Source organism: Porites lutea, chromosome 9, assembly GCF_958299795.1.
Source record: "Porites lutea chromosome 9, jaPorLute2.1, whole genome shotgun sequence".
Classification (NCBI taxonomy): domain Eukaryota; kingdom Metazoa; phylum Cnidaria; class Anthozoa; order Scleractinia; family Poritidae; genus Porites; species Porites lutea.
Window position 1 is genome coordinate 32,184,292 of NC_133209.1, and position 27,117 is coordinate 32,211,408.

At 38.6% G+C, this 27,117-nt stretch overlaps 2 protein-coding genes across 3 annotated transcripts in view; one reads left to right on the top strand and one right to left on the bottom strand.

Annotated features, from left to right (window-relative positions):
• Positions 1-3,176: 3,176 nt before the first annotated feature.
• On the top strand, positions 3,177-19,102 carry LOC140947581 (UDP-N-acetylglucosamine--peptide N-acetylglucosaminyltransferase 110 kDa subunit-like). Of its 2 annotated transcripts, none has more exons than XM_073396723.1 (17): positions 3,177-3,339; positions 3,607-3,760; positions 3,914-4,157; positions 5,439-5,507; positions 8,124-8,240; positions 10,047-10,126; positions 10,961-11,050; positions 11,368-11,473; positions 12,047-12,187; positions 12,834-12,934; positions 13,701-13,854; positions 14,266-14,367; positions 14,606-14,785; positions 15,397-15,555; positions 16,376-16,591; positions 16,768-17,624; positions 18,325-19,102. In XM_073396723.1, the coding sequence occupies exons 1-17, from the start codon at positions 3,306-3,308 to the stop codon at positions 18,473-18,475; spliced, it is 2,955 nt and encodes a 984-aa protein (XP_073252824.1). In that variant the 5' UTR covers positions 3,177-3,305; the 3' UTR covers positions 18,476-19,102. The 2 variants fall into 2 exon arrangements, with proteins under 2 accessions (XP_073252824.1, XP_073252822.1); XM_073396721.1 differs by lacking the exon at positions 3,177-3,339 and adding an exon at positions 3,354-3,515.
• A 2,322-nt stretch (positions 19,103-21,424) lies between these two features.
• Positions 21,425-27,117, bottom strand: part of LOC140948382 (uncharacterized) — an 8,972-nt gene continuing 3,279 nt past the window's right edge. Inside the window, exons 4-6 of the mRNA XM_073397617.1 lie at positions 25,202-26,402; positions 22,835-23,006; positions 21,425-21,571 (exon numbers count right to left, since the gene is read on the bottom strand). Coding sequence (XP_073253718.1) covers positions 21,560-21,571; positions 22,835-23,006; positions 25,202-26,402 — 1,385 coding nt within the window. The 3' untranslated portion in view covers positions 21,425-21,559. The remainder of the gene's footprint in view (positions 21,572-22,834; positions 23,007-25,201; positions 26,403-27,117) is intronic.

Consider the following 27,117-nt stretch of genomic DNA (forward strand, 5'->3'; position numbering starts at 1 on the left):
CTTAATCCCCTGAATGGAAGAAAATGCTGAATTACTACATTATTTGAATGTTAATTTCTTAACGTGAGTTGATACGGTAACTTTACCATCTTAATAAACAGATTGTAAATCTGAAATCAATACTAATCCCAACTCCTCATCAGAGCCGGGTCAGAAATTTGCTCTCTGGTTCTTTGTATTGACAAGACAAAATGTCTGCATTGAACCAGTTAAGGTAGCACTCAGTTACCAAGCTGAATTATTGAATTGTAGTTTTTAAGGGTACATTTACCTAAACCAGATTAAGTTTTTGGGCTGCCATGAAAACCATACCAGATAGGCTTCTGTTCACATATACGAACAGTGATTTTGGTGCGATCTCTGTAATCGAGTGACGGAGTGAAGCTTCGTCACGCTGATCTCCAAAGTTGAGAGTCACATATTGGATAGGTGTTCACCTATCCTGTATAGAGGGAACATATCCTTAGCCTGCTTGACAAATAAACCTAACATTAGGGCTCAACAGGGCTGCATTATTGGATCAGTCTACAATGCCAGCAAGTGGTTGTCTTTTGGACTATGTTCAATGGCAAAACAGCTGGAAATTCAACAGAACCCAAAAGATTAATCCAGTTATTGTAAAAGTCTCAGGAGGATGTATGGTTCAAGACAATGAATTGAGAAAGTCCCTCACGAAAAGAAAATAATGCTTATTTCTAAGTGCTGTTGTTTTTATTTTGCAACTGGAACTCCCAACATTTTTTTACACAAGGAAATAACATTCCTTCCTAGCTGTCAAATTTCAGTAAAATTATACCAGTGAAAGTGAATGCTTTTATCTCCCTCTTTTTATCACTGACAGGTATAAACTGGCAGTTTGATTCTAAGTATTACAATAACAAAGACATGGCCGGGCTGAGTACCAGAAGCAAACAGTATGCAAATTTAGCATTCTAGCACACGAAAAACATAAAAAAAATGTTGATGAGCAAAGAATGGTCTCTCTAGTTCTCAAAGAAGTTTTATGTCTCTCTTGGGGCCGGTTGCTGCATTGTACTCGCCAATGATCGACGTGTGCGCCAAAATTAAACGTGCTGCAGCGTGCTTCATATCACAGGTTTATCACCAGTGCAAGCAAATTGTCTATAATTTCTATGCCATTTCCTTTGTCCATTTCTGGACTGTACGGAAATGTAACTCGATACCCTTATTTAGCCAAAAGTATGTATTCTTTTGATCACACCACCATAAATATTTCCTTTCAGAGAGGTTACGCCTGAACACATTTTATGAATATTATAAAGACCTGAAACCAAAATTATTGTAGTTTCCAGTACACTTCAGTGAACAAACATTGGATCATTTCTCAGACAAATTAACTCTCAAGGGTTTCTGACAAGTCTGGCTTCGAGACAACGTTTTGTACAAATGAGCAAAAATGATGCTAATCATTTGTGAAGACAATCAAGATAATCCGACTATTTTGAATAAGAATACTGTACAACAACCGATAGGTGAAATAATAAAAACTAAGCCTTTCGAGAAGCCAGTGCCGCTAAGTTAAAGGGACATCTATTAACTGAATAACACGCGGAGAAACCACCACATTTTAAGCTTCAATATTCAACTGTTTATTTTTAAATTGTGCAAAAATATTTCACTACAACATTACATGTTTGTCTAGACCCAAATGAAAGTGTTTACAGCGATATAATTTTCGAATAGCCTCGTTGATATCATTCTACAAACCAGAAAGCGAAAGAAAATGTCACCGAACTTTCGAACACGCGGAGAAAATTCAACAGGCATTTCTTTACGACTATCCCTTCTCTAAACACAAACCTCAGTCTAGGTAGAGGCAAACACAAAATGTAGGACACAGAAAATTGTTCAACAAAATTGGAGCTGCAAACGCTTGCTTGGGTTTAATCCAAATAATAATTTTCATCCCGTCTTCTCTTGGTCAATCGCTGGAAGGAAGAGAAGAGAAGATACGAATAGGGTGTGTCAGAACACAAGAAGCATCTTTGAAGTTAAAAAGAAAATAATATTTTATGTATGCTGGAACGATTGTGCAGGAGTCGCGCTGCGAAACTCGCGAAAGGGACTTTATAATATCAATCCAGTGGAATTTGAAATTCTTGATATGTGTAGGTTTCGAATCTTAACACGCATCATTGCTCGACACACCCCTCTAAAGTCAAATAACAAGTGGTATTTAAAATGTGCAGTGTTCTTCGGTAAACAAGACACAAGTTTTTATCCGAAAACCTCAGACACAGTGACTCACTTTCTTTCGTTGGAAGCGTGTTTTTCTCCTGTGTTTCTGCATGCTTCAATTTTGACTTGTCGAATTTGGTTACCTCATCGAGATTTGGCTTGTCCGCCATTGTTGAATCGAGCTGAGGAACAAAATGGAAAATGTATGTCAGAACTACTTCTAAAAAGTCACAAAGATTCCTGTTGCCAGCGACAAAGAGCGAGGTTATAACGCGGTTACCTTGAAGCGAATGAGCGACTCTCTACCACACAAAGAATGACCTCCACGCACTTTGTCCAAAGCGCTGCCTGTTGGAAGCCTAGCTCAGCTCTTTAAATTCAATGAACCTGCCAATCATTCTTCGACACGTGATTGCAGCGTTGTCAAAAGGCCAGATGTCAGCTGAGACAAGAAGATGTTTGCCATTCAATCACGGAAATTCGAGCGTGCTGGCTAAAAGGCTCTTTGTTTTTGCTTTACGGCGACTATGTCTTATTTCAAAGACAAGGAATCACAAGATACATAGTTTTTCTTTAAAATAATACTGCATATTGATAAAAAATGATCGCATTTCTCATAAAAGGACCCAGACGAAGGCGGGACTGCGGTGACGATTGTCAAAGTTGTTGAGAGAACTTCCCGTGTTGTTGAAATCTCTTTGTACTTTTTCTCCTGTAAAATTTTAGAAACTAACAAAAAATTCAGCTTTTTGACACCTTTAACAATGACTATGACTTTATGACTATAAAAACGCTTTGATAACTTTAACACATGGTCTAATGTTACTGATAACATGGGACTACCTTTTTGATAAAGATGGATTTTCTCTTCTCAAAGGGAACTGTCAACCACGTGGGTTATTAAGTAAAATTACGTCACCAAGTCAATTCGCAACGGAGTATTGTGGCTAATAGGAATTTTGATATTGATCACGGCATTTGTTAGGCTTGTTCCTGTCAAGGACTGGTCATTTGTGAAATTCCTCAATGTGGTTGTTCGATAGTTTAGAGGTCTTGCGAGATCAGTAGAAAAAGCATTCTTTTGGGTTTTTTTTCGGCGAGAAATTATGAAATTTCAACCAGAAACGCTTCATTATGGAGGTGAGTGTTTTCATTGCGTGTGCGCACATGACGTCGCGTTTATGCATACAATAATACACGCCATCTTTCTTCATGCCCTCGTTTTCTTTTTTCAAGCTTGAAGGGGAAACTTTTGAGTTTCTCTACTTCTCTTTACTTAGCCATGGTCATGGGAACGTCGATTCTCGACGATGCTGGTCAGGGCCGCTTTTCTGAGAGTGGGTTTTGTGAGCTGAGCTCATGTAAACGTGCAATTTATAAACTTAAACCCATGTTCTTTCTCAACAGCTACTCTCGCCGAGTTAGCTCATCGAGAGTATCAAGCAGGAAGCTACGATCGTGCCGAACAAATCTGTATGCAGTTATGGAGACAGCAGCCTGAAAATACTGGAGTTTTGCTGCTCCTGTCATCGATTCACTTTCAATGCCGACGTTTAGATAGGTAAGCTGAACCGTTGTTTTGGTGTTTAGACTCCCAAACAAATCCTACCAGTAAAACGTTTCTCTTGATTTTAAATGACGTGTTTTGACAAGAACGCTCCTAGAAAGAAAAATTAATTAACTGTTTCGTATTTCTGTGCTGTCCTTGTCTCAGATCGGCGCATTTCAGCACTTTGGCCATTAAACAAAACCCTGTTCTCGCAGAGGCGTACTCTAACTTAGGCAACGTCTTCAAAGAGAGAGGTCAGCTGAAGGAAGCTTTGGACAACTACCGCCACGCCGTTAAGCTAAAACCTGATTTCATCGATGGCTACATCAATTTGGCCGCTGCTCTTGTAGCAGCTGGTGATTTAGAAGGAGCAGTAAATGCTTATGCCACGGCCTTGCAATATAACCCGGTGAGAACCAAAATTTGCTGTGTACTTGTTCATGACCCAAATGTTGTGAAATATCATGAAAGTTTTTGTTACAAATCTGTCAGGAGGAATGTAACTTTTACCATTTGTTTTATTTCATCACTACGCAAGAAGTGAACAATATAATTTCCCAATTGTCCATGATCTTGGAAAATGTGGTAATCGCTTCTAGTCGACGTGTTGAAGTGGATGAACACGAAAACAAATTTATGCTGTTGTCATTTCATAGGCGAAAAGAGGAAGATTTCGCCCTTGTACATGTGTTTCGTCAGTGCCTCTGTTTTCTTTAGAGATGATTCCATTCTCTTTAGATTTCTGAGATTTTATTCATGAGTCGTGTGCAGTGAAGAACGACTTGTGATTGACAAGTGGATGAATGGCATGAATTCTGGTTGTTCGTGTTTTATCGCGAGTTTTCTTTAGTTATGACAAGAAAACTAATTGACCAGCGGCAGTTTGACTAGCAGCTTGATTTGACGTCTTGTCAATGCTTTGGATGGCTGCTAGAGTTTTCTTCTCTTTATTGAAGTTGTTTAGCTGGCACATTATGACCTTGATATTGATTCACCAGCCGGCTTTGCCAAATTTTAATAAGCTTATGGAAAGCATTATTTTGTCTCTAACAATATCGCAGTGAAAAAGAAAAATATTGTACTGCTTTAATACAATCGAGAAATTTCCAACTGAAAGTCAAATGGTTTGTCCATTTTAAATTCTTGTTCCTCTAACATAATATCTTAATAACATATAAATGCTTAAAAGTCTCATAAGCTGGTTTGTGTATATATTAAAAAGTAATGAAGCAAAGTCTTAAGAAATGCATGTACAGTATAGTCATATATGATAGTCCACACATATGGCTCTTGATTTGGAAATGGAAACCTTTCGTTGCAGTGTCACTGCACATACTGTACACTTCAATAGTGTAATCTGTTAAAATCTAATCTGTTAAAATCAGTCTACTGAGTTGAATGTATGTGAAATGGAAAAAAGATACAGATGCATGAACAAATGAACACTGTAAATAAATTCCTCAAGTTTTAGTTCCTGAAATGACTAAATTTGAGTGATATGTTTCTAAATGTAGGCAAAATTGCATAATTAAAGTCTTGCTAAGTACAGATTGTTAAAAACTGCCCAATTACATAACATGTCGCAAACATTTCATGTTACGAGTAAATTAATCATCTGATTCCCCTCCCCCACTCCCTGGATTAGCTGGGAAAGATGGATAAGTGATGAAAATTTTGTTTAATGTTGTAGGATCTGTACTGTGTAAGAAGTGATCTTGGCAACTTGTTGAAAGCTCTTGGAAGACTTGAAGAGGCCAAGGTATTGTGGTAGTTTTCTGAAAACCTGGTGTGACATTTAACTTCAAGGCACAGGACATAGCAACAACTTGAACTGCGTTGGTTGGTCCATGCGAACTTGATTGTGAATGTCCCCTTGTGCGTGTTTTCGGAGCAATCTAGTCTCTCACTTATAAAAAAATATCGGTTGGCGTGAACTTAAGTTTTGACTGCATTTCATACTTACTGTCAGCCAGGCTTGCAGAGAAAACTTGTCTTAAGAGCAAATTACCTAATGCTTTTCATCATTTTGTTTGTGAGATTTACTTGCCTCAGATTGGCTGATTTTTGTTTGAGTGTGGTGGCACCTTTAAACCTGTCCCTGCTGATCCAAGAGGAGTTAAAAACTGTCAAAAAGAGTGAAGTAAGAGTGATTTCATCAACACCATCAATCTCTCTGCCAAGAGCATATAATTTTGTCTTCAATATTTCCAAATAGTGTCGTTTTCCCTTTGCGGTTGGTTGTTTAGGATGCATGGGTGTCACCTCTTCATTTCCAGTGAGAGACTTGATTAAGAAATTTCTCCTTACAATACTGGTGCATTTTCTTCCAAAAAGAATCAATATTTATGTGACACAATTTCTGAGAATGTCTCATTTGAAGTGAAAGTGTCTGTACAAAGTTAAAGGTAAATTTGTTTTGATCAGTAAGGAGAACTTCTGTTGCTGTTTTTATAGAAAGCATTCACTAAGGGTGCAGTCTTCAGCTGTGTGTGCTCCATTTTTACAAGTTAATAATATTGCTTTGTATTCCCATAAACATACTGATTAGAGAGAATCTCTGCCACTCTGCGTTACTTGTATTGCAATGTGCTTGCAAGACAAGATTATTTTTATTGTGTACATGTAAGATCCAAACTTGTTTTCGGTTATACAAGTGGTGGCTCATTCCTGTCACTGATATGAATTTGTGTCAGTTGATAATGTTGTAGGTGAGATTTCACGTTATTTCCTATTAGAGCGCGCAAAACAGTGCAGAGGTTGTAGAGATGCTCTCACATTTGTCATTATTAGTTTGAATTTTGTATTGTTGCTGGATTGATTTTTGGCAGGATGTTCTTGGCCAATACATCTGTGCATCTCTCAGCATTTTATAGCTAAAGATGATTAATTTTGAAAACTCAATGATGCAAAGAAGGCAAAAGCTCTTGCTATTCTCAGTACCAGGCGAGAAGCACAGTTGTATTGGTTTTTCTTTCAGAATACTGGTGTTCGACCTCATAATAATGTTGCTTAGATCTCTAACATTCAATCTTCCCTTGTTTTTTTTCCCCTTTTGTTATTTCTCCCAGTAAACTTATACAGGGTACGTACGGCTATCTTGATGGAGTACACCGGCTGAAGGGGAACCAATTGTGGAACGATGAACTTCTCAAAGCACGTCTTTTGTCCTCCCCACACTTGCTTTCCCCCATCTTCCAAGCTTGCCCAATTTGCTATTACAGACTACTCAAAGGGGAACAGAAATAGCTAAAGTTTCATTTTGCAAGACATTTTTGTTTTCATACATGTAGTTTCACGAGACTTCGTTTTTGTTTTAGATATAAATCACTACAGTTTTCACTTTTTACCCAGGCAGTTTTATGAACGAGGCAATTCTGTTCCCAGTTGAGTTGGCTGCTTGCATCCTGTCTCTTAGTCATGTGGTTGATCTCATACCTTGGAAAGAAACAGAACAGTATTATCTATTCAACACCTTGTCCCTGTTAAACAAACAGAAAGCACAATCATAATGTTGTTAACATATGACTTCCTGGAAATTGTTTGGAAATGATTATACAATAAGAGGTGGAACATTGATACATTGATTAACATATGTTGTCACGCCGCTTGAAATATTTGAGTGGAGAATCTAAGACTTGTCTTGTTTCCTCACATTATTAAGCTTTGTGCTTTTCTAAAATAGTTTCCAATTGCCAGTTAACTGAAAATATGAGATTACAGTTTTCATTCAAGACAAATATGATTTGAATTGAGTGATTAGCAGTAACAATGTCAGTCACTGGCCAGATTGGGATCTGTTTTTGAGGGGGAGATTAAAGGACAAGCAAATTAAATGTTCACATAGATGTGTGGAATTTTCTCAGTTGTACTCAACACCCGGTTAGAGTTATCACTGAGGCAGCACCACCAGTTTTGTAGTAACAAAGATTATTTCATCATCTTTCATAACCAAACAGAGGAAAAAACAAAACCATTTTGAAACACAGCTATGTAACTGTGCTACTTCTTTGATCTCTTTTGTGTTGAGGCAAGATAATCTTGGTTTCCCTCACAGTGGCTACTGTTTGCTTTCTTCAAAGGGACAACGTGTTTTGAGAACTAATAGATATTGCATTTCAGCCAAGACAGGAAAAAACAAGGTTGAACTAGAGGAGGAAAATGTCGGAATAGTATTGCGTTGTTACAAAGGATGAGAACAAAACCATGATCTTCTCTTTTTGCTCTCTGCTGTCGCCGTCTGTGTATTTTTTCTGTGTTTGTGCTTTGATTTTTTCTTGCTCTCTGCTCTTCCTTTTGCTGCTTCCCTGCTCTTTCATTGTTTGCTGTCCCGGCCTCTTTTGCTGTCCCCGTTTTGCTGTCATTTTTAAATTGAAAGGCGTGCTACTTGAAAGCAATAGAAACACAGCCCAGCTTTGCTGTTGCATGGAGTAATCTTGGCTGTGTCTTCAATGCCCAAGGAGAGATTTGGTTGGCCATTCATCACTTTGAGAAGGTTAGCTGTTGTGTTAATATATGTTGTAGTTCAGAATTAAGATGTTTGACAAACTATGACAAACTATATTCATAAGCTTTCCAGTTTTCATGACATAGTGGCAAAACTTTAAGAAGAACTACATACATGTTTTCCATGTGATAAAGATGCGCAAGACCCAAGCACTAAAGAAGAAATGAAAAGTTGTTCTTTGGTCTTACCATACAATTTTATCTATGATAGGTACAGGTTGTTGGCTTAAGCATTGTTGTTCACCCTCCTCTGGTTAGGTGGGAATTCTAAGGACTGCAGCACGTACTCAACAGTTCTATCTAAGCTCTGATACACAGTATCTTACGATCTCAATTGCTAACAGTCTTGTTTCCTGCATTGGAAGTAACACACAGCACTAAAAATGATGCAGATACATTGCAGTACATTGAAAAATATGTAACTGCAGATAGAACCAAAACTACGAAAGGATACTATTTCAGAAATGCTGAATAGTACATATTTCAACTTCAGAGCAAGTTTTAAAGGAATTTATACTGTTTACAAGACTAAAGAGCACTTGTCAAGAATGGCAAGATTGCCAATCAGATTAGTTTCGGAATTAACTGGCATTGGAAATACCTGTCCTGAAAGTTGAATTGGTGGCTTTGGCTGCCTCAGATTTATTTGTTGTCAAGATTCCAAAACAATTTCACAGCTGAATTCTGTAGAACTTTCTACTCTGTGGGTACAGGCTTCTGTTTAAACACTATATCTCTGAGAATTTATTTGTTACACATATTATATCAATAAAAGCTGATAACAGATATGTCAGCAAAATTTTTTCACTAGACGTGATTTTTTTTCGTAAACTAGTGTACGTATAAGTGCTAATTTCTTACAAGAAATATTTTTCAGAAATGAGATTATTTGGGGGTATTGGCAAATGATACATGTTGCTGTAGGTCTTCTCAAAGTTTCTTAGCCACCACGTAAAAACTGAAAAAGATATGAAATAAATTTTGCTGTTGTTTAATTTACCTGCAGAAACAATAGATCCAACTTAACTTTAGGTTCAAGTTTTTAAACTTTGGTGGATTCTCAATTTCCTTTGTCTCCAAGCTGCTTTAAAAAATCAGTGAATAATATTTGAGCGAGGAGACAAAAGAAAATTGATAATCGTTACAACACCTCAATCTGAGTTCCATTTTTATCACACTGTGCGACATAAACATTGCAATGTCCAAGTCCCACACTCGCACAACTTCAGATAACCTAATTAATTAAACCGTGCTACTTAAAAAAACAAAGGAACAGAGTGGAACCCTAGGTAAATCATTTCACCATCAATGTGATACTTCTCAATATTCGATTATGTTGAAAAACTTCATGAAATTTAAAAAAAAGTTCTGTACTGAAACTTTCATAAATGTGAAGTTTTACAGGTAGAAGGAAATGTGAACATTATTTTTGGGGGTTGTTAAAAGAAAAGGTTTAAAGGTTTGTTTATAGTGGAAAGTACTTTAAGCTTTTCCAGACAGTTTACAGGCACTCCACTCAAGTACTTAGAAAGCAAATGATTTGAATACAACGTAACAAGATTAAAGACCCCAACTAGCAAGAGGCAACCAGTTGGCTATTTTCAAGCGTGGCCAAGGATTTGAACTCGGGACGACTGAGAACAAATCCAGCTAGCGGTCAGAGCAGTGCTCAAACCTGGGACCGCCCGATTGCGAGTCTGAAGCTCGGACCGCTCAGCCACGCTGCCTCCTCCTTCAAGCTGTTGCCATACTTCAAGCTGAAATAACTCTGTCTCCTTCTCTTCTTTTCATGTAGGCTGTCCAGTTGGATCAGAACTTTCTTGATGCTTACATCAACCTTGGAAATGTGTTGAAAGAAGCGAGAATTTTTGACAGGTTAGCAATTTAATCTTGTACAGGGGTTTCAATAAAAATTGAAGTAGCCAGCAGGTTTGAAAAGAGTAATCAACTGTATGAACAAGGGACCGTTAGTCCCAGGTCTGGGGACATGCTCCTACAGAAACTTTTGAAATTTCAAAGCCCTACTATAAGATTTCCAGTGTTCTGGGGACTAAATTAATCACTGAAAAGAGTGTGTTTTTCACTAAGGGAACTGTTGCTTACTTTTAAGTTTTTCAATAATTTAATAAATTACATACATTTGCACATAAACAAATTCTTTGTACACTTATGAGAAAGTGTCAAAAATTGGGGACTACATTAAAAGCGTAATATAAAACAAGTGGATCTTTATGAAAACACACCGTAATTATGTTTCACTCAGATATTATGACTATATACTTTTTTTGTACCACATTATAAAAACTACTTGCTTCTTCTTTCGGACAAAAAAAGCCGACTTCAAAGGAGGCAACATGTTGAGTTGGTCGTTGGTGCTTATTGAAACTCCTGCTTGTGCCTTAACCCATTGTCACCTGATCCCTCATGAACAGTGGTCTGGTCAGTTTGTTCTCTGTGTATACACAGTTGTGCAAAACCTTTGGTGGAATGTTTTTCCCAGAAGAAAAAAAAATGGTAAACAGAATTAAGAACAGGTAAATTTTGCCCCGGAATCATGTTTACTATTGTTCAGATTAGCTCAGTTTACCAAAAAAACAGCAGTAAAGCCTGATCCTGGTATCAAAGATGGCTTTGATGAAATGGAACACAAATTTCTGTTGGAACATCCTGTTTGGATTCTCAAAGCTGTTTCCCTTGTTTATTCTTCAGAGCTGTCGCTGCCTATCTACGAGCATTGAACCTGAGTCCCAACCATGCAGTTGTCCATGGAAACTTAGCTTGTGTTTATTATGAACAAGGGTGAGTTAACCAATTCCATTTGTTTTCATCCCAGTCTTACAGATGTGTTGATTAGGTGTCAGTTGAAGGTTTGTTTATAGTCAGTGGAAAATGCACTTAGCTTATCCAGCTAGTTTAAGGCACTCTACTCAAACATTTAGAAACAAATAATTCAAATATAACATAAAAGGATTAAATGAAATGATTTGTAAATAGTGCTTTGACCAAATAGTTTTTTTTTCTTCAGTGAAATTAATTGTAAATAGGTTTTAATAGTTAGTTTTGTTATCAATAAAAGGTTATTTTCAACTCTTGAGTTATTTCATTCTCTTTTTTAGACTCATTGACTTGGCAGTGGACACATATAGACGGGCTATTGAACTCCAACCAAACTTCCCTGATGCCTATTGTAATTTGGCAAATGCTCTAAAGGAACAAAGCAAAGTTAGTATCTAACGAGAGAGAGCTCTATGATCAAAGATGTATTTTGTTTTTTGTTGCTTTGTATATTTTCATGTAAGAGTTGTTTGCAAGTCAGCAATAATACCTGTAATTAGAATGTGTTAGGATGCTCTAGTTGATTGTTTGTAGCTTGTCAAACCTGCTATTTGCAAGATGTAATGGAGGTAGTTTCAGTGTAGAAAAACAAGCCTAACTCTACATTATTTAGATGTGAGACCTACATGTGTCACAGAAATCCTGTGCTTAAGTGAAAATTGAGCTTTGAGATCATGTTGTAAAGATGCAGGTTTCGCTTATTGAATCATTCAAGTGAGTGTTGTCAATTTTTTTTTTGCAAAGAAACAACTTTAATTTGTTATTGTCAATGTTCTAAATTACATTTTAAGAACTGGGTGGGTGGTCAGGTGTTGCAATGTAACTACTGTGACTAGAATTTTTTCAACTTAAAACAAGGTGATCACAAAATGTTGTTATTTTGAAGACTTGCTTTGCAAAATAATATTCATGTATGTTTTCATTTATTTAAACCTCTGTGGCGACAATTAATATTTTTAGGTATCTGAAGCAGAGGAGTGCTACAACACTGCCTTGAGATTATCACCCACCCATGCAGATTCCCTCAATAACCTTGCAAACATCAAAAGAGAGCAAGGAAAGATTGAAGAATCTGTCAGGCTCTACTGTAAAGCCTTAGAGGTACGTACAGGCAGCTGTATTATTATTATTATTACCTACATTAATTTGTTTCTTGCTAGTGGTAAAGGTAAAAGTCTGCATGCTGAAGCTTGACCTGATTTTCATAACATGAGATGGAATTTTTGTTCTCCCCTTGATGGGATGCCAGTCCATGGCAGTATTCACTTCCATGGAGTGAGGCACTTTGAGAGTAAAGTGTCTTACTCAAGAACAAAACACAATCACCCTGGCAGGGTGAGAAAATTACATTTTATGATGCTACCTCTGGTTTCCCCTTGAATTGACATCTGAGAAGGGCAGAAATTCCAAACTGATGTTATGTCACTACCCAGATCTGGGTATTTGTGCTTGTGATTGTCTATTTTCCCTCGTGGCATGACCAACTGTCTCAAACAATCAGATGCAGTGGCCAGTTCTGTGCAGTGATGCATTGTGGGTATGGAACGTCTGTGCTCATTCTTCAGACATCATTACACAGGGAAGCCAATGGCGGCATTGGGACTTGTTAGCTGTTTTATGGCTATGACAGGGTTGGAAACAAGGCCTCTTCATCTTGAGGCTGTAGCACTGAACATTAAGCCTTCTCCCCTCCCCATGTAATTTCCTGAGTTGGTGCTAATTTTATTGTCTCCTCCTTTTGCCTCAGATATTTCCTGAATTTGCCGCTGCTCATTCAAACCTTGCCAGTGTTCTTCAGCAACAAGGCAAACTTCATGAAGCCCTCCTTCATTACAAAGAGGCTATCAGGTGATTCATTTGTAACATCATTTTATTTTCTCTTCGCAGTTTTCATAACACAAGGCTACTGTGGAAGAGCAAGTAAATAAAACATACGATTTAAAATCTCAACTGTAGAGCCTGGTAAAGTTGCTGGCTTGTAACATTGGGCAAGGCTGTGCTCTAAGAAAAATAATTTAAGGGAGGCCAGTGCCCTGAACCTGTGAAATCCTGGTGCCCAGTATAATATTGATGTTCACGAAAAAAAGCTAAGATTTTCTGTTCACCAGTGTAAGTTAGGTGCCAGGGGCCACTGGGTGCTGCTAAAGCACAGCCTTGGCTTGAGAGAGATTGGAACTGCCTAGAAACAATAAAATTCTGACTGGTTTTCAGTAGGGCTGTAACTAAGGCAGTTACAGCTAAGTAGCACTTCCCGTGCTAAAAAATTAAATTATTTCGACATTGTTTTAAACTAATTCTCTTGAGGAACTGTAGTACTCTTAAGATACAAATTTGCATTAGTGGATATGTAATATTTTTTCGTGGGTAGGAAGGGGGAGGAGGGGGAGGAGGAGATGGTCAAATAGGGTGTTTTGTGGGCAGTGTAAAAGTAGCAAATGTCATTTGTTTTGCAGTAAAATTTGAGCTGTGATAGCAGCTGGCTCTTCCCAGTGTTAGACCAGACTTGAACACAGGCCTCTGGATACTGACCACATGGCCTGGCTTTATATATCTTGATGTCATTGTTTGAGACTATCGGTCCTTGACTTTAATGGCTGTTGATATTATTTTATAGAATTCATCCTACATTTGCTGATGCCTATTCCAATATGGGAAATACACTTAAAGAGATGCAAGACATTCAAGGAGCGATTCAGTGTTACACAAGAGCTATACAAATAAACCCAGCTTTTGCTGACGCTCATAGTAACTTGGCTTCAGTACACAAGGTATGTGTGAGACTATCTGACTCTACAGTTCATTTCATTGGTTCATGTACACAGGTGTGGGGTGATCGAGTCACAGTATATTATAGTGAATGGCTGTGTCTTTGAATAAGTTAGGCAAGCCCAAAAATCCATATGAAAATCAAATTGATTCCCCATGAAATGTTACACATTTAAAACAGCAAAAGATATAAAATTGATGTCACGAGACTGAAGTTTCTCACGTCTGCTAAAATGTGGTTTGATCATCCCCAATTTGGGCATCCATACCCTATCTTGGCATTTTTGTATTTTTTTGATGTGTTCTTTTAAAGTTTTAAAGGAGATATTTTACAGGTTCTAGGTAGTTCTTTGACCAGGATAGTGGTTACACAATATATATATTCCATACATGTAATATTATTATTTTTCTAGGACTCTGGGAACATTCCTGAAGCAATCCAATCTTACAGAACAGCATTGAAACTGAAGCCAAACTTTCCTGATGCATACTGCAATCTTGCACATTGTTTACAGGTAATCTTTGTCTTCTGGTATTGTGCTTTCTTTTTTAGGGGTTTTGGTTGGGAGGCTGAAATTGGTGCCATTAATATTTTCGGGTTGAAGAAAACCGTGACAAGTGGTTCTGCTTTCCTATGTCATAACCCTTGGCAAATACCAGCAGTAAATAATGTCTAATTGACATTCTCTATTCCTTTATGTGAGGAAACAATTATTACTATCAAGTTTGTTTTCATCTTTTGCTTACTTTCAGATCATCTGTGACTGGACAGACTATGAATCTCGCATGAAGAAATTAGTGTCCATTGTTGCTGATCAGTTGGAAAATAACAGACTACCATCTGTGCATCCCCATCACAGCATGCTATATCCACTTACACACAAGATGAGAAGAGATATTGCCAACAGACATGGTAATCTTTGCGTTGAAAAGGTAAATTAAAATATATTTTATAACTATTTTTGTTCCTTTGGCATTCGAGCCCTGTTGACCTCAGCTCCATCCTACAATGGAGCCTCAAAATCCTTGGGCAATTATCGAAAACCTTCCTTCAACAGTGGAAACATATCAGATATGCAAATAAATTCATTTTTACAATCATTTGGATGCCTGTTATGGCTATCCTGTCTCGCTCCAAAGTGCAATATGCAACATTGCTTGGGGGCGAGGGTGGTATGTGTGTGTGGGAGGGGGGGGGGGGGGAGTCAGTTGAAGTTGTATTGTGTTAAGTGTTCCAAGACTTTTGGCATCCATTGTTGCTCTAGGATGAACAAAAAACCTCACTTGCCCACCAGGCAAGCTAAGAACAAAATTCACTCGCCTGACAGCCAAATCCACTAGCTCCATGCTATCGGACACTGCTTTCTTTACACACTGTGTAAGAACCACTGAAACATTGTTTATGAACAGCTGTGTTTATTTCTCCCATAAGCTCTTAAATATAAAACTAAAGAAAATGAAATCTTTCTTTCGCAATTTTTTTTTCTGTGTCATTTTCTTACACTCACCTAACCAAGAATGTTTTATTTTTCTTCTTTCAAAAGGTTGCTCTTTTACACAAGCCTCCATACTCGTATCCTACATCCTTGAAGGAAAGTGGCGGAAGGTTAAGGATCGGTTATGTTTCTAGTGACTTTGGTAATCACCCAACTTCACATCTTATGCAGAGTATTCCAGGATTTCATGACTCCAGTAGAGTTGAGGTTCGTAGTCATTTACTGTTGGGATTCTTCGTATACGCTGCTCAAGGATTTGTTTTGAATGACACAATATTGTAAAATTTAATGAGTATTTTGCTTGAACACTATTGCCAGGTTTGCATGCAGCTGCAAAACTTGCGAAAAATTGCAAAAAATCGCAAGCCCAACGATTTTTCCTGTTATCTGCGTTTTTTCGCAGTTCTTTGTCACGTAAATGAAATTTTGCGATCGTTCCGATGAAAAATCGCAGATTTAGTGTGGGCCCTCCAACTCCTCTAACACTGTTTTACACAGATTCAGTAAATTTTCTAATTTGAGCGAATTTTGTGATTTTTCCATTTTGTCACAAATTTTGTAGCTACCTTTAAACCTAGGCATATCTCCAACCTTTTCTGCAAAATCTAACCCCTTCATACTTAGCTGCTTGAAACACTCCCACTGCAATCCTCTCGCAAAGGCAACCACGTAACACAAACAACAGGACTACAGCTGCAATAGGACGTCACACTCCTGGTGACCCGCTTACACTGATTGTATGAAGACTGCTTAGGGCTTAAACCATTCACAAAGTAAAAGATGTTATTCATCGTGGTTTGAAATGAAAGCATTGTTCATTGTTTATCTTACAAGACGTCTTTGTTTTACCTGCTTACAATGCTGATGGTCTTATCATTTCTCGGTTTTTGTGTAGGATAAAATAATTGCTGGCTCCATAGCTTTTTAGTAATTGAAATAAGTACCACTAGTCTTGAATGGTGGACGTTGTTTAAACTTCACATATTCTCATTTTCTTTATTAATTTAGTTTCTTGTCATTTCTTTAGATCTTCTGCTATGCTCTTACAGCTGATGATCAAACCAGTTTTAGGAAGAAGATCGAGGGAGATGCAGAACACTTCGTAGACCTGTCTTCCATTCCTTGCCACGGAGAAGCTGCAGATCGCATCAATGCTGATGGCATACATGTCTTGGTAAACATGAATGGCTACACTAAAGGAGCAAGAAATGAAATCTTTGCTTTGCGTCCTGCACCAGTACAGGTGATTGTAGTTTCTGTAAATTGTATTGATTATTCTAATTTTTGGGATAGAAATTAGGTATATTGTGAGTAATACACAAGTGGCACTTCTCTGTGCCCATAAATGTGCTCATTAGAAACAATCTCTACAAGGTAATGAGAAGGTTTCTGATGCCGGTGTACTTTGTTTGTCTGCAGGTGATGTGGCTTGGTTATCCTGGGACAAGCGGTGCTCCATACATGGACTACATCATCACGGACAAAGTTACTTCGCCTCTTGAACTAGCTGATCAGTACTCAGAGAAGCTAGCTTACATGCCACACACTTTCTTCGTAGGTGATCACAAGCAGATGTTTCCACACCTCATTCAATATTTGAGAGCAGCTAACAATCAGGTTATTGTGGAGGTGACACAGAATGGTACAGTTCCTGCTCACACTGCTGCTGTCCTGCTCGACAAAGAGAAGAATGACCCCTCGCTGGCTCCCAAGGTGGGTGCACTGATTGAAGAGAAGAAGAAAGAGTACAATGGATGTAAAGACAGTGGCGAGAGGATTCCGTCAGCAGTGCCCATTATTACTCGCTCTCATTATGGCTTGCCCGAAGATGCTGTCGTCTATTGTAATTTTAATCAGCTGTATAAGATCGACCCACCAACACTGCGAAGCTGGGTGAACATCCTGAAGAACGTGCCCAACTCTGTACTGTGGTTGCTCAGGTTTCCAGCTGTCGGTGAACCAAACCTCAAAGCTCAGGCCATGGCAATGGGATTGTCACAGGAGCGTATCGTGTTCTCTCCTGTAGCACCAAAAGAAGAACATGTTCGCCGTGGCCAGCTGGCTGATGTTTGCCTTGACACGCCCCTGTGCAATGGTCACACAACAGGCATGGATGTTTTGTGGGCTGGTAGTCCCATGGTAACGCTTCCGCTCGAAACGTTAGCGTCACGTGTGGCTTCGTCGCAGCTCACCGCTCTTGGTTGTCCAGAGCTGGTAGCGAGAAATCGAGAGGATTACGAGAACATCGCTATTAGACTTGGAAATGATCATCATTAGTAAGTTTGTTTTCTAACGTTCATGACATCATCCATGATTATTGTCTCAAGTAAACTGACGACTAAAGTGATTATTTTTTACTTCTTCGTTGATCAGTAACGTAACCGCTCAGAAGTGTGTCTGAGATAATATTTAAAAATTATTCCTGGAGCCCGAATGGGCTCTGAGTCGATAGGGCGAGAGGAATAATTGTTTTAGTAAAATCCAACTAGTTGGTAAAAAAATATCGAGACACAACAACTTTAGCTAGATAAAGTTAGACTTTAATCCTTTTTTGCCACCAAAAAGCCGACGCTTTTCGCTACTAGTGGGCTATAACATATAGCCTAGTAGTAGCTCAACCAATCAGAACGCATCATTGATGATAGACCACTAGTTGGATTTTACTAATGTTCTATATTTGAGCTTTTTGTCGCTCTTTTATGAAAAAAGCCCTTAGTTGTTCTTTGTCATACTTTCTGACAGTTACTACGAGACTTTCCAACACCTTCACTTTTCTAGTTTGCGTTTTTATTCTTAGATTTTTCAAGCAGTCTAGCGGTAGCCTGTGTTCAGCCGCACCCTAACCCTAAACAAAATAACTCTTCCCGACACCACGGGGCGGCTGTACACAGGCAAGGCTATTTCATCATGAAGCAATTTAACCGTGACGAGCTTTTGATTTTTAACGAACTTTAATTTAACATCTTTGTCTTTCAGTTTGAAGAAAATAAAGAATAAAGTGTGGAACAATCGACTCCGAAGCCCGCTCTTTAACACAAGGCAGTATACTCACGATCTTGAAAATCTTCTACATAAAATCTGGAGAAGATACGAATGTGGCCACGATGCAGAACACGTTAGCTTGTGAATACCAAGAAATGAGTTCTTTTTCGCCCCTTGTCTGGTGATTCTCTAACACAGACGCGGATCACTTTAAGTTAATAGAAATCGATTCCTTTTTTGTACGTCGAGTAATATTTTTAACGGAGATTATTTTAAATCTCTTACCATGAAAACTTGTCAAACAACTTGAACATTAGACTCCAAACAGGAGCCATAACTGAAAAGTTGAGGGTTTTTTACGGCAATTTGTTGACTTTTAAGACGGGTGGCTATTAAAGTTTTATCATCATCATCATCATCATCATCATCATCATCATCATCATTTTTCCTTTGATTATCTTAAGCAATATAAGTATTGTTTTGTGCACAAGAAAATGTCATAGATTCCTGTAAGTTGTAAGTTAAGAAATAACTTTGCCATATCGTGAAAAGAAATTTGTAAATATTAAGAATTACGAAAAGCGCTCGGTTCGCTTTTATTATGTAACGGTGTTGAGTCAGAGACGCATAAGAAAACAGTGACTGCTCACGGGTCACGTGCATTGACACGTGCCAGTAAGTTACCGGTAAGGACTTCAAAATATCATGTAAAGAGAAAAAAGGCCGAAAAGACAAAAATAATTTTATGTATTAAATGGCTTGAGTTACAGTGTCTTGCTGTTTGTTTTCTCTTAAGTATCCTTTGTTCCAAGGAAGGATTTTTCTCGGGTTTACCCGATGGGTTACCCGTAGGGTAACTTAAACAGGAACGCTCTTACAGCGGCGTTAAGTCTAGCTTGCTTGGAGATTAGATAGAGAAATGAGGAGGCGACAACAGGTCGCAGAGAAGGTGAACACATCTCTGTGTGTCCCGACGTTGCTTACTTTTTAAGAAATGAACCTCATCTCGGCAATAACTGCTAAAAATTGTGTTGGGGACTTTGCAAGACTGTATTATCATCGTCAAAATTCAAATAAGTACTTTTAAAGACGGATACATCTAATTGCAATAACGTTGAAGACTGTCCAACCTTTGAGTATGCAAAATCCTGATGCACTTTTTATTGCGAAGAAAGGTTGCTAGGGGTCTGGGGGAATTCTCCCGTCCAGAATATTTTGAAATTTTGCTCTGAAACGCCAGTTTTAGTGTTCTGAGAGTTCAATGTTTGTCAAAAATGTTCGCAAAATCGATTGTTAATCTTACGCTTATCTCCGTGGTTTTGCGCACAAGCACTCGATTTTGTTTTATACATTCGAGCGGTTTTTAAAAGTTTTCTGGATATCATTTTCAGTTAAGTAACACTGATCGGTGTTCTTGTTTATCTAGCCGGATTTTTGAAAACGTTAACGCCAAATTGTCCTTTTTCGTCCAACAGTTTTTGTCGGTCAAAAACAGCCATTATAAAGAGTAAGAGTGCAACCATTGCTTTTTTTCTCTTCTACTCCTTTCTCCCTTCTCGCTCTTTTTTTTCTCCTCTTCTTTCTAATCGTTAGTGTGAATTTGGAGCTTTTCGCACCCAAAAAACCTGCCTTTTGATGTCTTTTAACTTAAATGACTGCAGATTTCGCAAAGTTGGTTTTCAAAAAATCTAGATATAGATATAGATATATATCTTTAAAAACTGCAACAAAAAATTCCAGGTTTAGTTTCAATCTTAAATCTTTCCATGTAGGAAAATAATTGTTTCTGACGAATTTGAGCGACTCCCTAACAACCTTAAATACACTTAATGTATAACTTCAATCAAGACTCTTTGTAGTTGGGACGAAGGTACTGACAGTGTTAAAAATAATTTTTTAGAAATTGCGACAACGCAGATTTTGAAATTTTAATGACATATAAAGTGAAAACAGCCAAATGCAGGACAAATATCGACCTGTACAGCAGAGATTAGCAGAACAGCGGAATATTTTAAGGGATCGGCGTTCTGTTTCTTTGTCTTAGGTGATGTAAGCTCTGTTAACAGGCCGAAACGTTAATTTATCTCGGTTTATGATTAATAGGTGAGATAAAGGTTTCAGATTCAGAACCGATGCTAGTCATCATGACCAAATTATTTGTTTTTATTAAACAAAGGCACAACCTCAATTGGCTTCATAAAGTTTCTACACTGCTAGAATTTTTTTTCAAGGACGGTAAAGAGCGTAGTGATAAATCGAAGATTGAGGAGTATTTAAGAAAAAAACATAACAAAGAGACGTAGGTTATTTTGTGAGTGAAAGGTAAATGCTTCCTTTTTTTTTTCTTCTATTCGCTTGTTTAAAAGTGCTCGCGTAGAAAATCAACGGGATAAGAGGCCTTGACACTGATTTATAAAAACTTGATGACAATTTAATCCTTTCACGCAGGTAATGAATTATTAGTGAGTTGACAAACTGTTCAAAATAATTCGTATAACATTGCCTGTTATCAATCAACTGATCCATTTTCGGGACTTTCGAGAAACAGGTCTCTGGCCGTGGCCTCTTTGAATCCATATCCGTTTTTAGACCTGGTCTCTCAGAAATTGTCCGTCATTTCGTAGATTAGAATAGCAATAAAAAATATTTCTTGAATTCCACTATGAATTAGCAGATTTCTCGTTCTTTCTTGCTCATTTGGAATTGAAAATAAAAGATAAATTAGTTCATATACTCCAGTAGTTCTCTCAAAAACTATACCCGATTCCAGTGAGACCAAAATGGGCAGTCTACACCCGTTTTCAGATCAAAATGGTCCAAAACTTGGCCCTATCATTTGGGGTGGCACATAGGCTATATGGCTTATATAGGGGAGTACCCCCACCCCCCTAGGCAGCAATATCCTCGTGACATACCGTAGCCACGTTCATAGCGAATCGATCAGTTGTTGTTATTGACACAATTAACAGGCAAATTATAGCCGTTTGCCGTCAAAGCAGACCACACAATTTCAATTGACTCTCAGGCGACTGCGATTTTTCGGATTCACTTGGAAATAGAATCTCCTTTCGGTAAGAAACAACAGCGCATCTAGTGTGAGTATTTTAAATGCTTTTATTTAGTCAGTTTACAGGTTACTAAAGACTGTAGCAACGTTTAGCGTTAACTGGTCTTTTGCAAGTGTCGCTTCAAGGACTGGTATGCGGTTCTCATTGAAGTCTTCTTAGCTCTAGATAGGATTCTAGAAGCAAGTAAAGAGTAAAAATATTAGTGTTTGTTCTATTAAAACTCACTACCAAAGTAAAGTATTGTAAAGTATGTTAGTTAAGTTTAACGTTAAATTCCTATCATTAAGGCTTGCGCTTACAATCTATTCATATAATGAATAAAGGATGTACTCGATAGATTTAGAAGAGGCCTAAGGATGTATTTTAGGGTGTTTCCTAAAAGTCAGAGCTGACAAGCCGGAACGGAAGTTTTGAAAATGAAAAAGGTTTTTTTCGAAAGTTTTCGCTTAAACTCATCGCTGCCGTACCTACTGATCTAATCTGGAATTTTCTTTTCGACTGAGTTGATCTGGTCTGGGCACCAGTTGACATACTGAAATGGTACGTGCCCTTAGTGAACAACCAATAGGCTCTTTGTGCTGAAATCCTGAAACTTGTCACTTTGGTCACAGGCTTTGATGGCACTGATACCATTTAGCAACGGTTCGCTGAATGGCACGCCATCCAAGCATTCATTCAGATCACAAAGCTTTGACTGCGATCGGGCGAAGCCTTCCCAATTTGATACAAAACGTCTTTAAAGTCTTCTAGTCCAGGCTCTTTTGGTTACTAGACCCGTCCAAGGTTTTTTCAACTTTTGATATGGAACATTTAGGGAAAATCCACTAATGGCACCTAAAAAATTAGTAAACCTGCCAAGTGTGTGTATGTGTACCCCTTGCTTTAAGTTTGTCTCAAGTTTACATTACATTCACCTACAAAATGTCCTGTAACCTGAAGGTAAAAGAACTTATATTAAATAAAGGGTACTGTATCGAAAAAGGTCGGTGATTACTGAATGAATTCTTTAAGCCCTAAGAGTAAGCATTTTAGTTCTTTACAGTTACCATGGTTACATTACTGCTCAATCAAATATGAAGGTCACTTGTAAGAAATAAGAATAAGGGAATGATCAGCAGTTGAAGAATCTTGAATGCTGTAAAATAAACAAACTCTCTTTCTAGTTTCCTATGAAATGCTTGGAGGAGAAAAGAGTGAAGGGAAAATTCACGCTGATGATCACGTTTCATCGGCAAATTTACCAAATTCAGCATGAAAATGAGCTTAGTTTGTAAATTTAAGAAAGCGATTCCTATGTTTCAATTGCTTTTCGTCTGTGAAGAAAATATTGAAGTCCATGAAATTAAATTCGACAAGCCTCCCGCTTAAAATATGAGATATGGATTTTTTTTTTTTCTTTTCTTTCGCTTGAGCAAGATAAGGTTGTTAACACTTACCTTTGTGAGCCACCAAATATAGCCGACGTTGCGATTTGTCAGTCCAATTGTGGTGATATCCAACCAACGCGTACTGAACATGAAACCATAAGTCATTACAGTACGTATCTGAGGTGTTAGCTGCTGGTTGCACCACTTGTTGTTTGAGTCACAACCCCATTTACTGCGGATTCTGTTAAGAAATAATAAGCCATGTGGAAGAAAAATTTAGCAGATTAAGGTACCGGGGCTTTAATTTCGCGTTTTTCGGGATTGTAAAAAAAATCGCGAAATTAAGACACACCAATAAACCCTCGCGACATTTTAATTATACCAGCCAGGATAGCAAATAAAAAACAGAATTAACTTGAAATAGCAAGTTGTTTTGGAAACTATTTTGTTCCTAAACACCATTCCAAGAGAAACTTTATGCAAATTCTTTTTTTTTTTCCATCAAATTCTTTCATTCCTTCATGATGTGTATAACAATGAGTCAAAACTTTCATTAACATTGACGGATTTACTGCAACAGTTTCAAATTTAGCCTACAAAAAAAATGCTTTGCAACGTTTCTTGTTTGACATTAAGCTAATGTTTATGGTCTCCAGAAAATTGTGTTTGAAGCAAGTTAGAAACTTTACATTTCTAATTCTATTACGACTAATTTCTCTCTTCGTTTTCTTTTCAAAACCACTAAGCATTGTACATAATTTGATGGTGTGCACAACACAACATATAACTGCAATTTTAGATTGCTTAAAGGAGCTGTGTGACGAAATACCACTCAAAATGTGAAAAGAAGCTATAAATTACATAGCGAATACAAAAGAAGGCAGTCAAGATATCAGGCACTGATGGACAAACATGCAGACGATTGAAGCGGATTGGAATTATGGTTTTTGAAAACTTGCTAGCCTAACAGTTTTTCAAAGTTCACTTGTGTTGTTTGTAACGTTTGATATGGTGATTGGGAGACATATTTGTTTGACAAGAAGCTGTGATTTTCTCATTCACAAGTAATTTCTCAAGTTCAATCCAAAGCGAACAAAGACACGTGACTAGCATTATAAACAAAACGAACTGGACAGCAGCCGTGACACTGCAGCTCCTGTAAAATCTTCAGATCTTCATCTTCAATCAGATTTTAATCTGTTAATGTGACGAAGACTTTACCCTGCTAGCAGAGTCGCTTCGATCTTTCCTAGATAAGTCGGGCACGACTTATCTAGAAAGATAGAAGTGACTCTGCTAGCAGGATACGAAGACTTAGGACCGCTTCCGACAGGTGCACCCCCCCTCCCCTGCACCCCCCCCCCTCCCCTGCACTTAGTCTCAGGCTGGGTATGTTGCATCCTCGGAGACCCAGGGGCAGATAGTGGGGGCGTGGGAAAGTCTAAACGGGCGGGAAAAGACGGAAAATATAGCACGAAGAAAAGTAAAGAACAGCGAGAAGAGCCCCTGGGAACAATGTCTTACCAGACCAGTTCCAAACGGTCGCCGCCGTTCTGGCTTCTGATTGGGTAGAAAAACACAAAAGTTGTCTGGCACCAATCAGAAACCAGAACGGGGGTGACCGTTTAGAACTGGTCTGGTAGGACATTGTCCCCAGGGGCTCTTCTCGCCTTTCTTTACTTTTCTTTGTGCCATATTTTTCCAACCGTTTAGACTTTCCCACGCCCCCTCTATCTGCCCCTGGGTCTCCGAGGATGGGTATGTTGGTATACAACGCAAAGAAAGTACTGAAGCACACGTACCAACTCCGCGTTATAGCCCGGCAATACCGTACGTATGCACACAACCATATCACCCGGGCAGCGGCAGCCACCACGGAGTTGGTACATGTGCTTCAGTGCTTTCTTTGCGCATGTTGGTATAATGGTTTACATTAAAAAAGCGGCCCGGAAGCTTTAGAAGGCGACATTATTTTTAGGAAGGTTTACAGTAAAGATGGTATTTTTATACAAGAAAAGTTCTTTGCGGGTAGCAATGGAAAAATTACAGGATCCTCAGTCACTTATTGATCACGAAAATCTGTAAACTTCATCTGTTTTTTTTTCCGAAATTAATTCTTTTTCAATATTTTTTATTTGAGCATCTCGAGCCACGATTTTGAATAACGCTAAAAAGCCTTGCTGCCACACTTCTTTATATGAAGTTACTCCGTCACTTGTGGTGCGGAAATTAAATGCTCTCTTGCAATCCAGTTTCACTCTCCAATAGCTTCGAGGACAAGGCTGCTCAGAGTGAGCGTGATCTAAACTGATTGTTATGTGGCTTATGATGCTGACCTTTACTAATGCAGTCATGGAGGCTAGGAGAAGTTTCATTGTTTGATATCATTATGGGGTATTCTACCAAGGAAATAATGGTTTCACCTAACTCACATACCTCCTTTGATTATTACCGGTGATTTCCCAAAGGTTCGCATCGCTCTCCACTGTCGCTTGGTTGTAGGGATCATTTTGGATGTCAAACGACAGGTACTGTCCATAGTGGTCATGCCTGGGACCACCGTAGGTGTTGACAATTGTGTAGAGATTGTGTCCATGGGGGATAAGCTTCCAGAAGCAGCCTTGGTTGCCAATGGTGATGTAGGGGTGTCCGTCCTGCACTAAATAGTAACCATGTTCTTTCGACCATTTGATTGGCAGAGGCCTTTTACCCCTAATCGAAGGGGTGATACACCATTTTCCGGCCATGGAACGATCGTAGTCTGGGCATTTCAACAGCGCAGTCAAATAGGCATCTGTGACTCTGTTGACGTCGGGATCGAAGTAATTCAGAGCCAACTTACCGACACGACCAGCTCGAAGGAATCCTAAAAGGCGTTTTTGCTGACTGCGTAAGAAGTCCTGGGCGGCTAATATAGCTTGTCGGTTGCGTTCAAGCTCCTCTGGCAATAATGTGGCAATCTCCTGCAAAATCACATCTTTTAGAACCGCCATTGTTGTGTAAAGCTCGATGTATTTCAATGTCTTTTTGACATCTTTTTTCTCGTTGGCGTTTAGAAGACGTTCTATCTCACTTGACAATGTTCCCATAAATCCGAGCCCAAGATACAATGGCACATTCCTCTCAAGTGACCCCGCTTCGTGGACGGTCAGCTTACGCCCTGACTGAGCAAGTCTATCCACATATGCCTTGGACACGTCAAACGTTTTAGCGATGCCTCGTGCCTGGTTACTAAGATCTTTCTCGTAAAATTGAGAAAATGCCTCATCTATTTCCTCTCGTACGATTTCCCCGATAGATTTCGTCTCTCCTCCTCCCGCACCAAAAAGACTGAGAAACCCGGAAACGAAGCTCAGGGCTACAGAAACAATTCCGCCAGTGGGGCCGGCAAGTGCTGCAAACTGTCCCACCATATTGATTGCACCCTGAACTGCACCAATGGGATCATCTCCTGCATTAGCAAAACTCGCAATGTTGGAGGCAGCTTCTTGTAGAGTTGCTACTACAGGTTCTCTTTCACCAAATGGGACTTGATTCCACTTTTGCTTTAACTCAGTTAGACCTTGTTTCGCGCCTGCTGCTCGTGTGCCCAATTTATCAAAGGCATTTTTTAGTTTGTTGAAAGGACCGCTTGGAACTAAATGGCAGAATTTAAATAACAATATTTGTAATAATGGTTAGGTAAAGGAACTATGAAATTTATCTTTTCAAAAATTGCAAAAGGCGTGAAGAATAGAAATACATAGCTATAAAAGGTAGCTAAATAAGTATAGACTTCACTAACGTACGAATGAAAATACTCGAAATTTAAAGGAGAAAATGACAAAACACTTTACTAACTTGTTTCGATACACTCCCCCGAGAGACCATATCGAGATTTTTCCGCCGCTTTACAATTATAAAAGCTGGTCTTCGTGCCCGATTACGATTGTTCGTGTTATGTTCATGGCTCGCCCACAACCTGGAGCGAGCAACTTCCATGTACTTGTGTCAAGGCATTTAATGAAGTTTAGTTTTCTTTTTTTCATATCATACACGTTGAAAGGGTTCATAGTGATAGGGCGAGCTTCCATTTTCGCGGGAAAAAGTGCTTTAAAACGTTATCTAAAAGTAAACCAGTCCGTGAAAACGTCGCGACATGGCACTAATATGAGAGTTGGACGCTCCCGCGTTATTTACTCTTGATCGTTCTCATAGCAACTTGCAAAACTAACAACACAGTGGAACCCAATGCAAATACATGCAACTTTCCCATTAATAAGCAAAAAAAAGAAGCGTTTTCCCTGTTTGCACAGCCTGATATAAACACGAGAGGGATTGGGAGAATTTGCCGAGACGGTTGTGCAAACCGA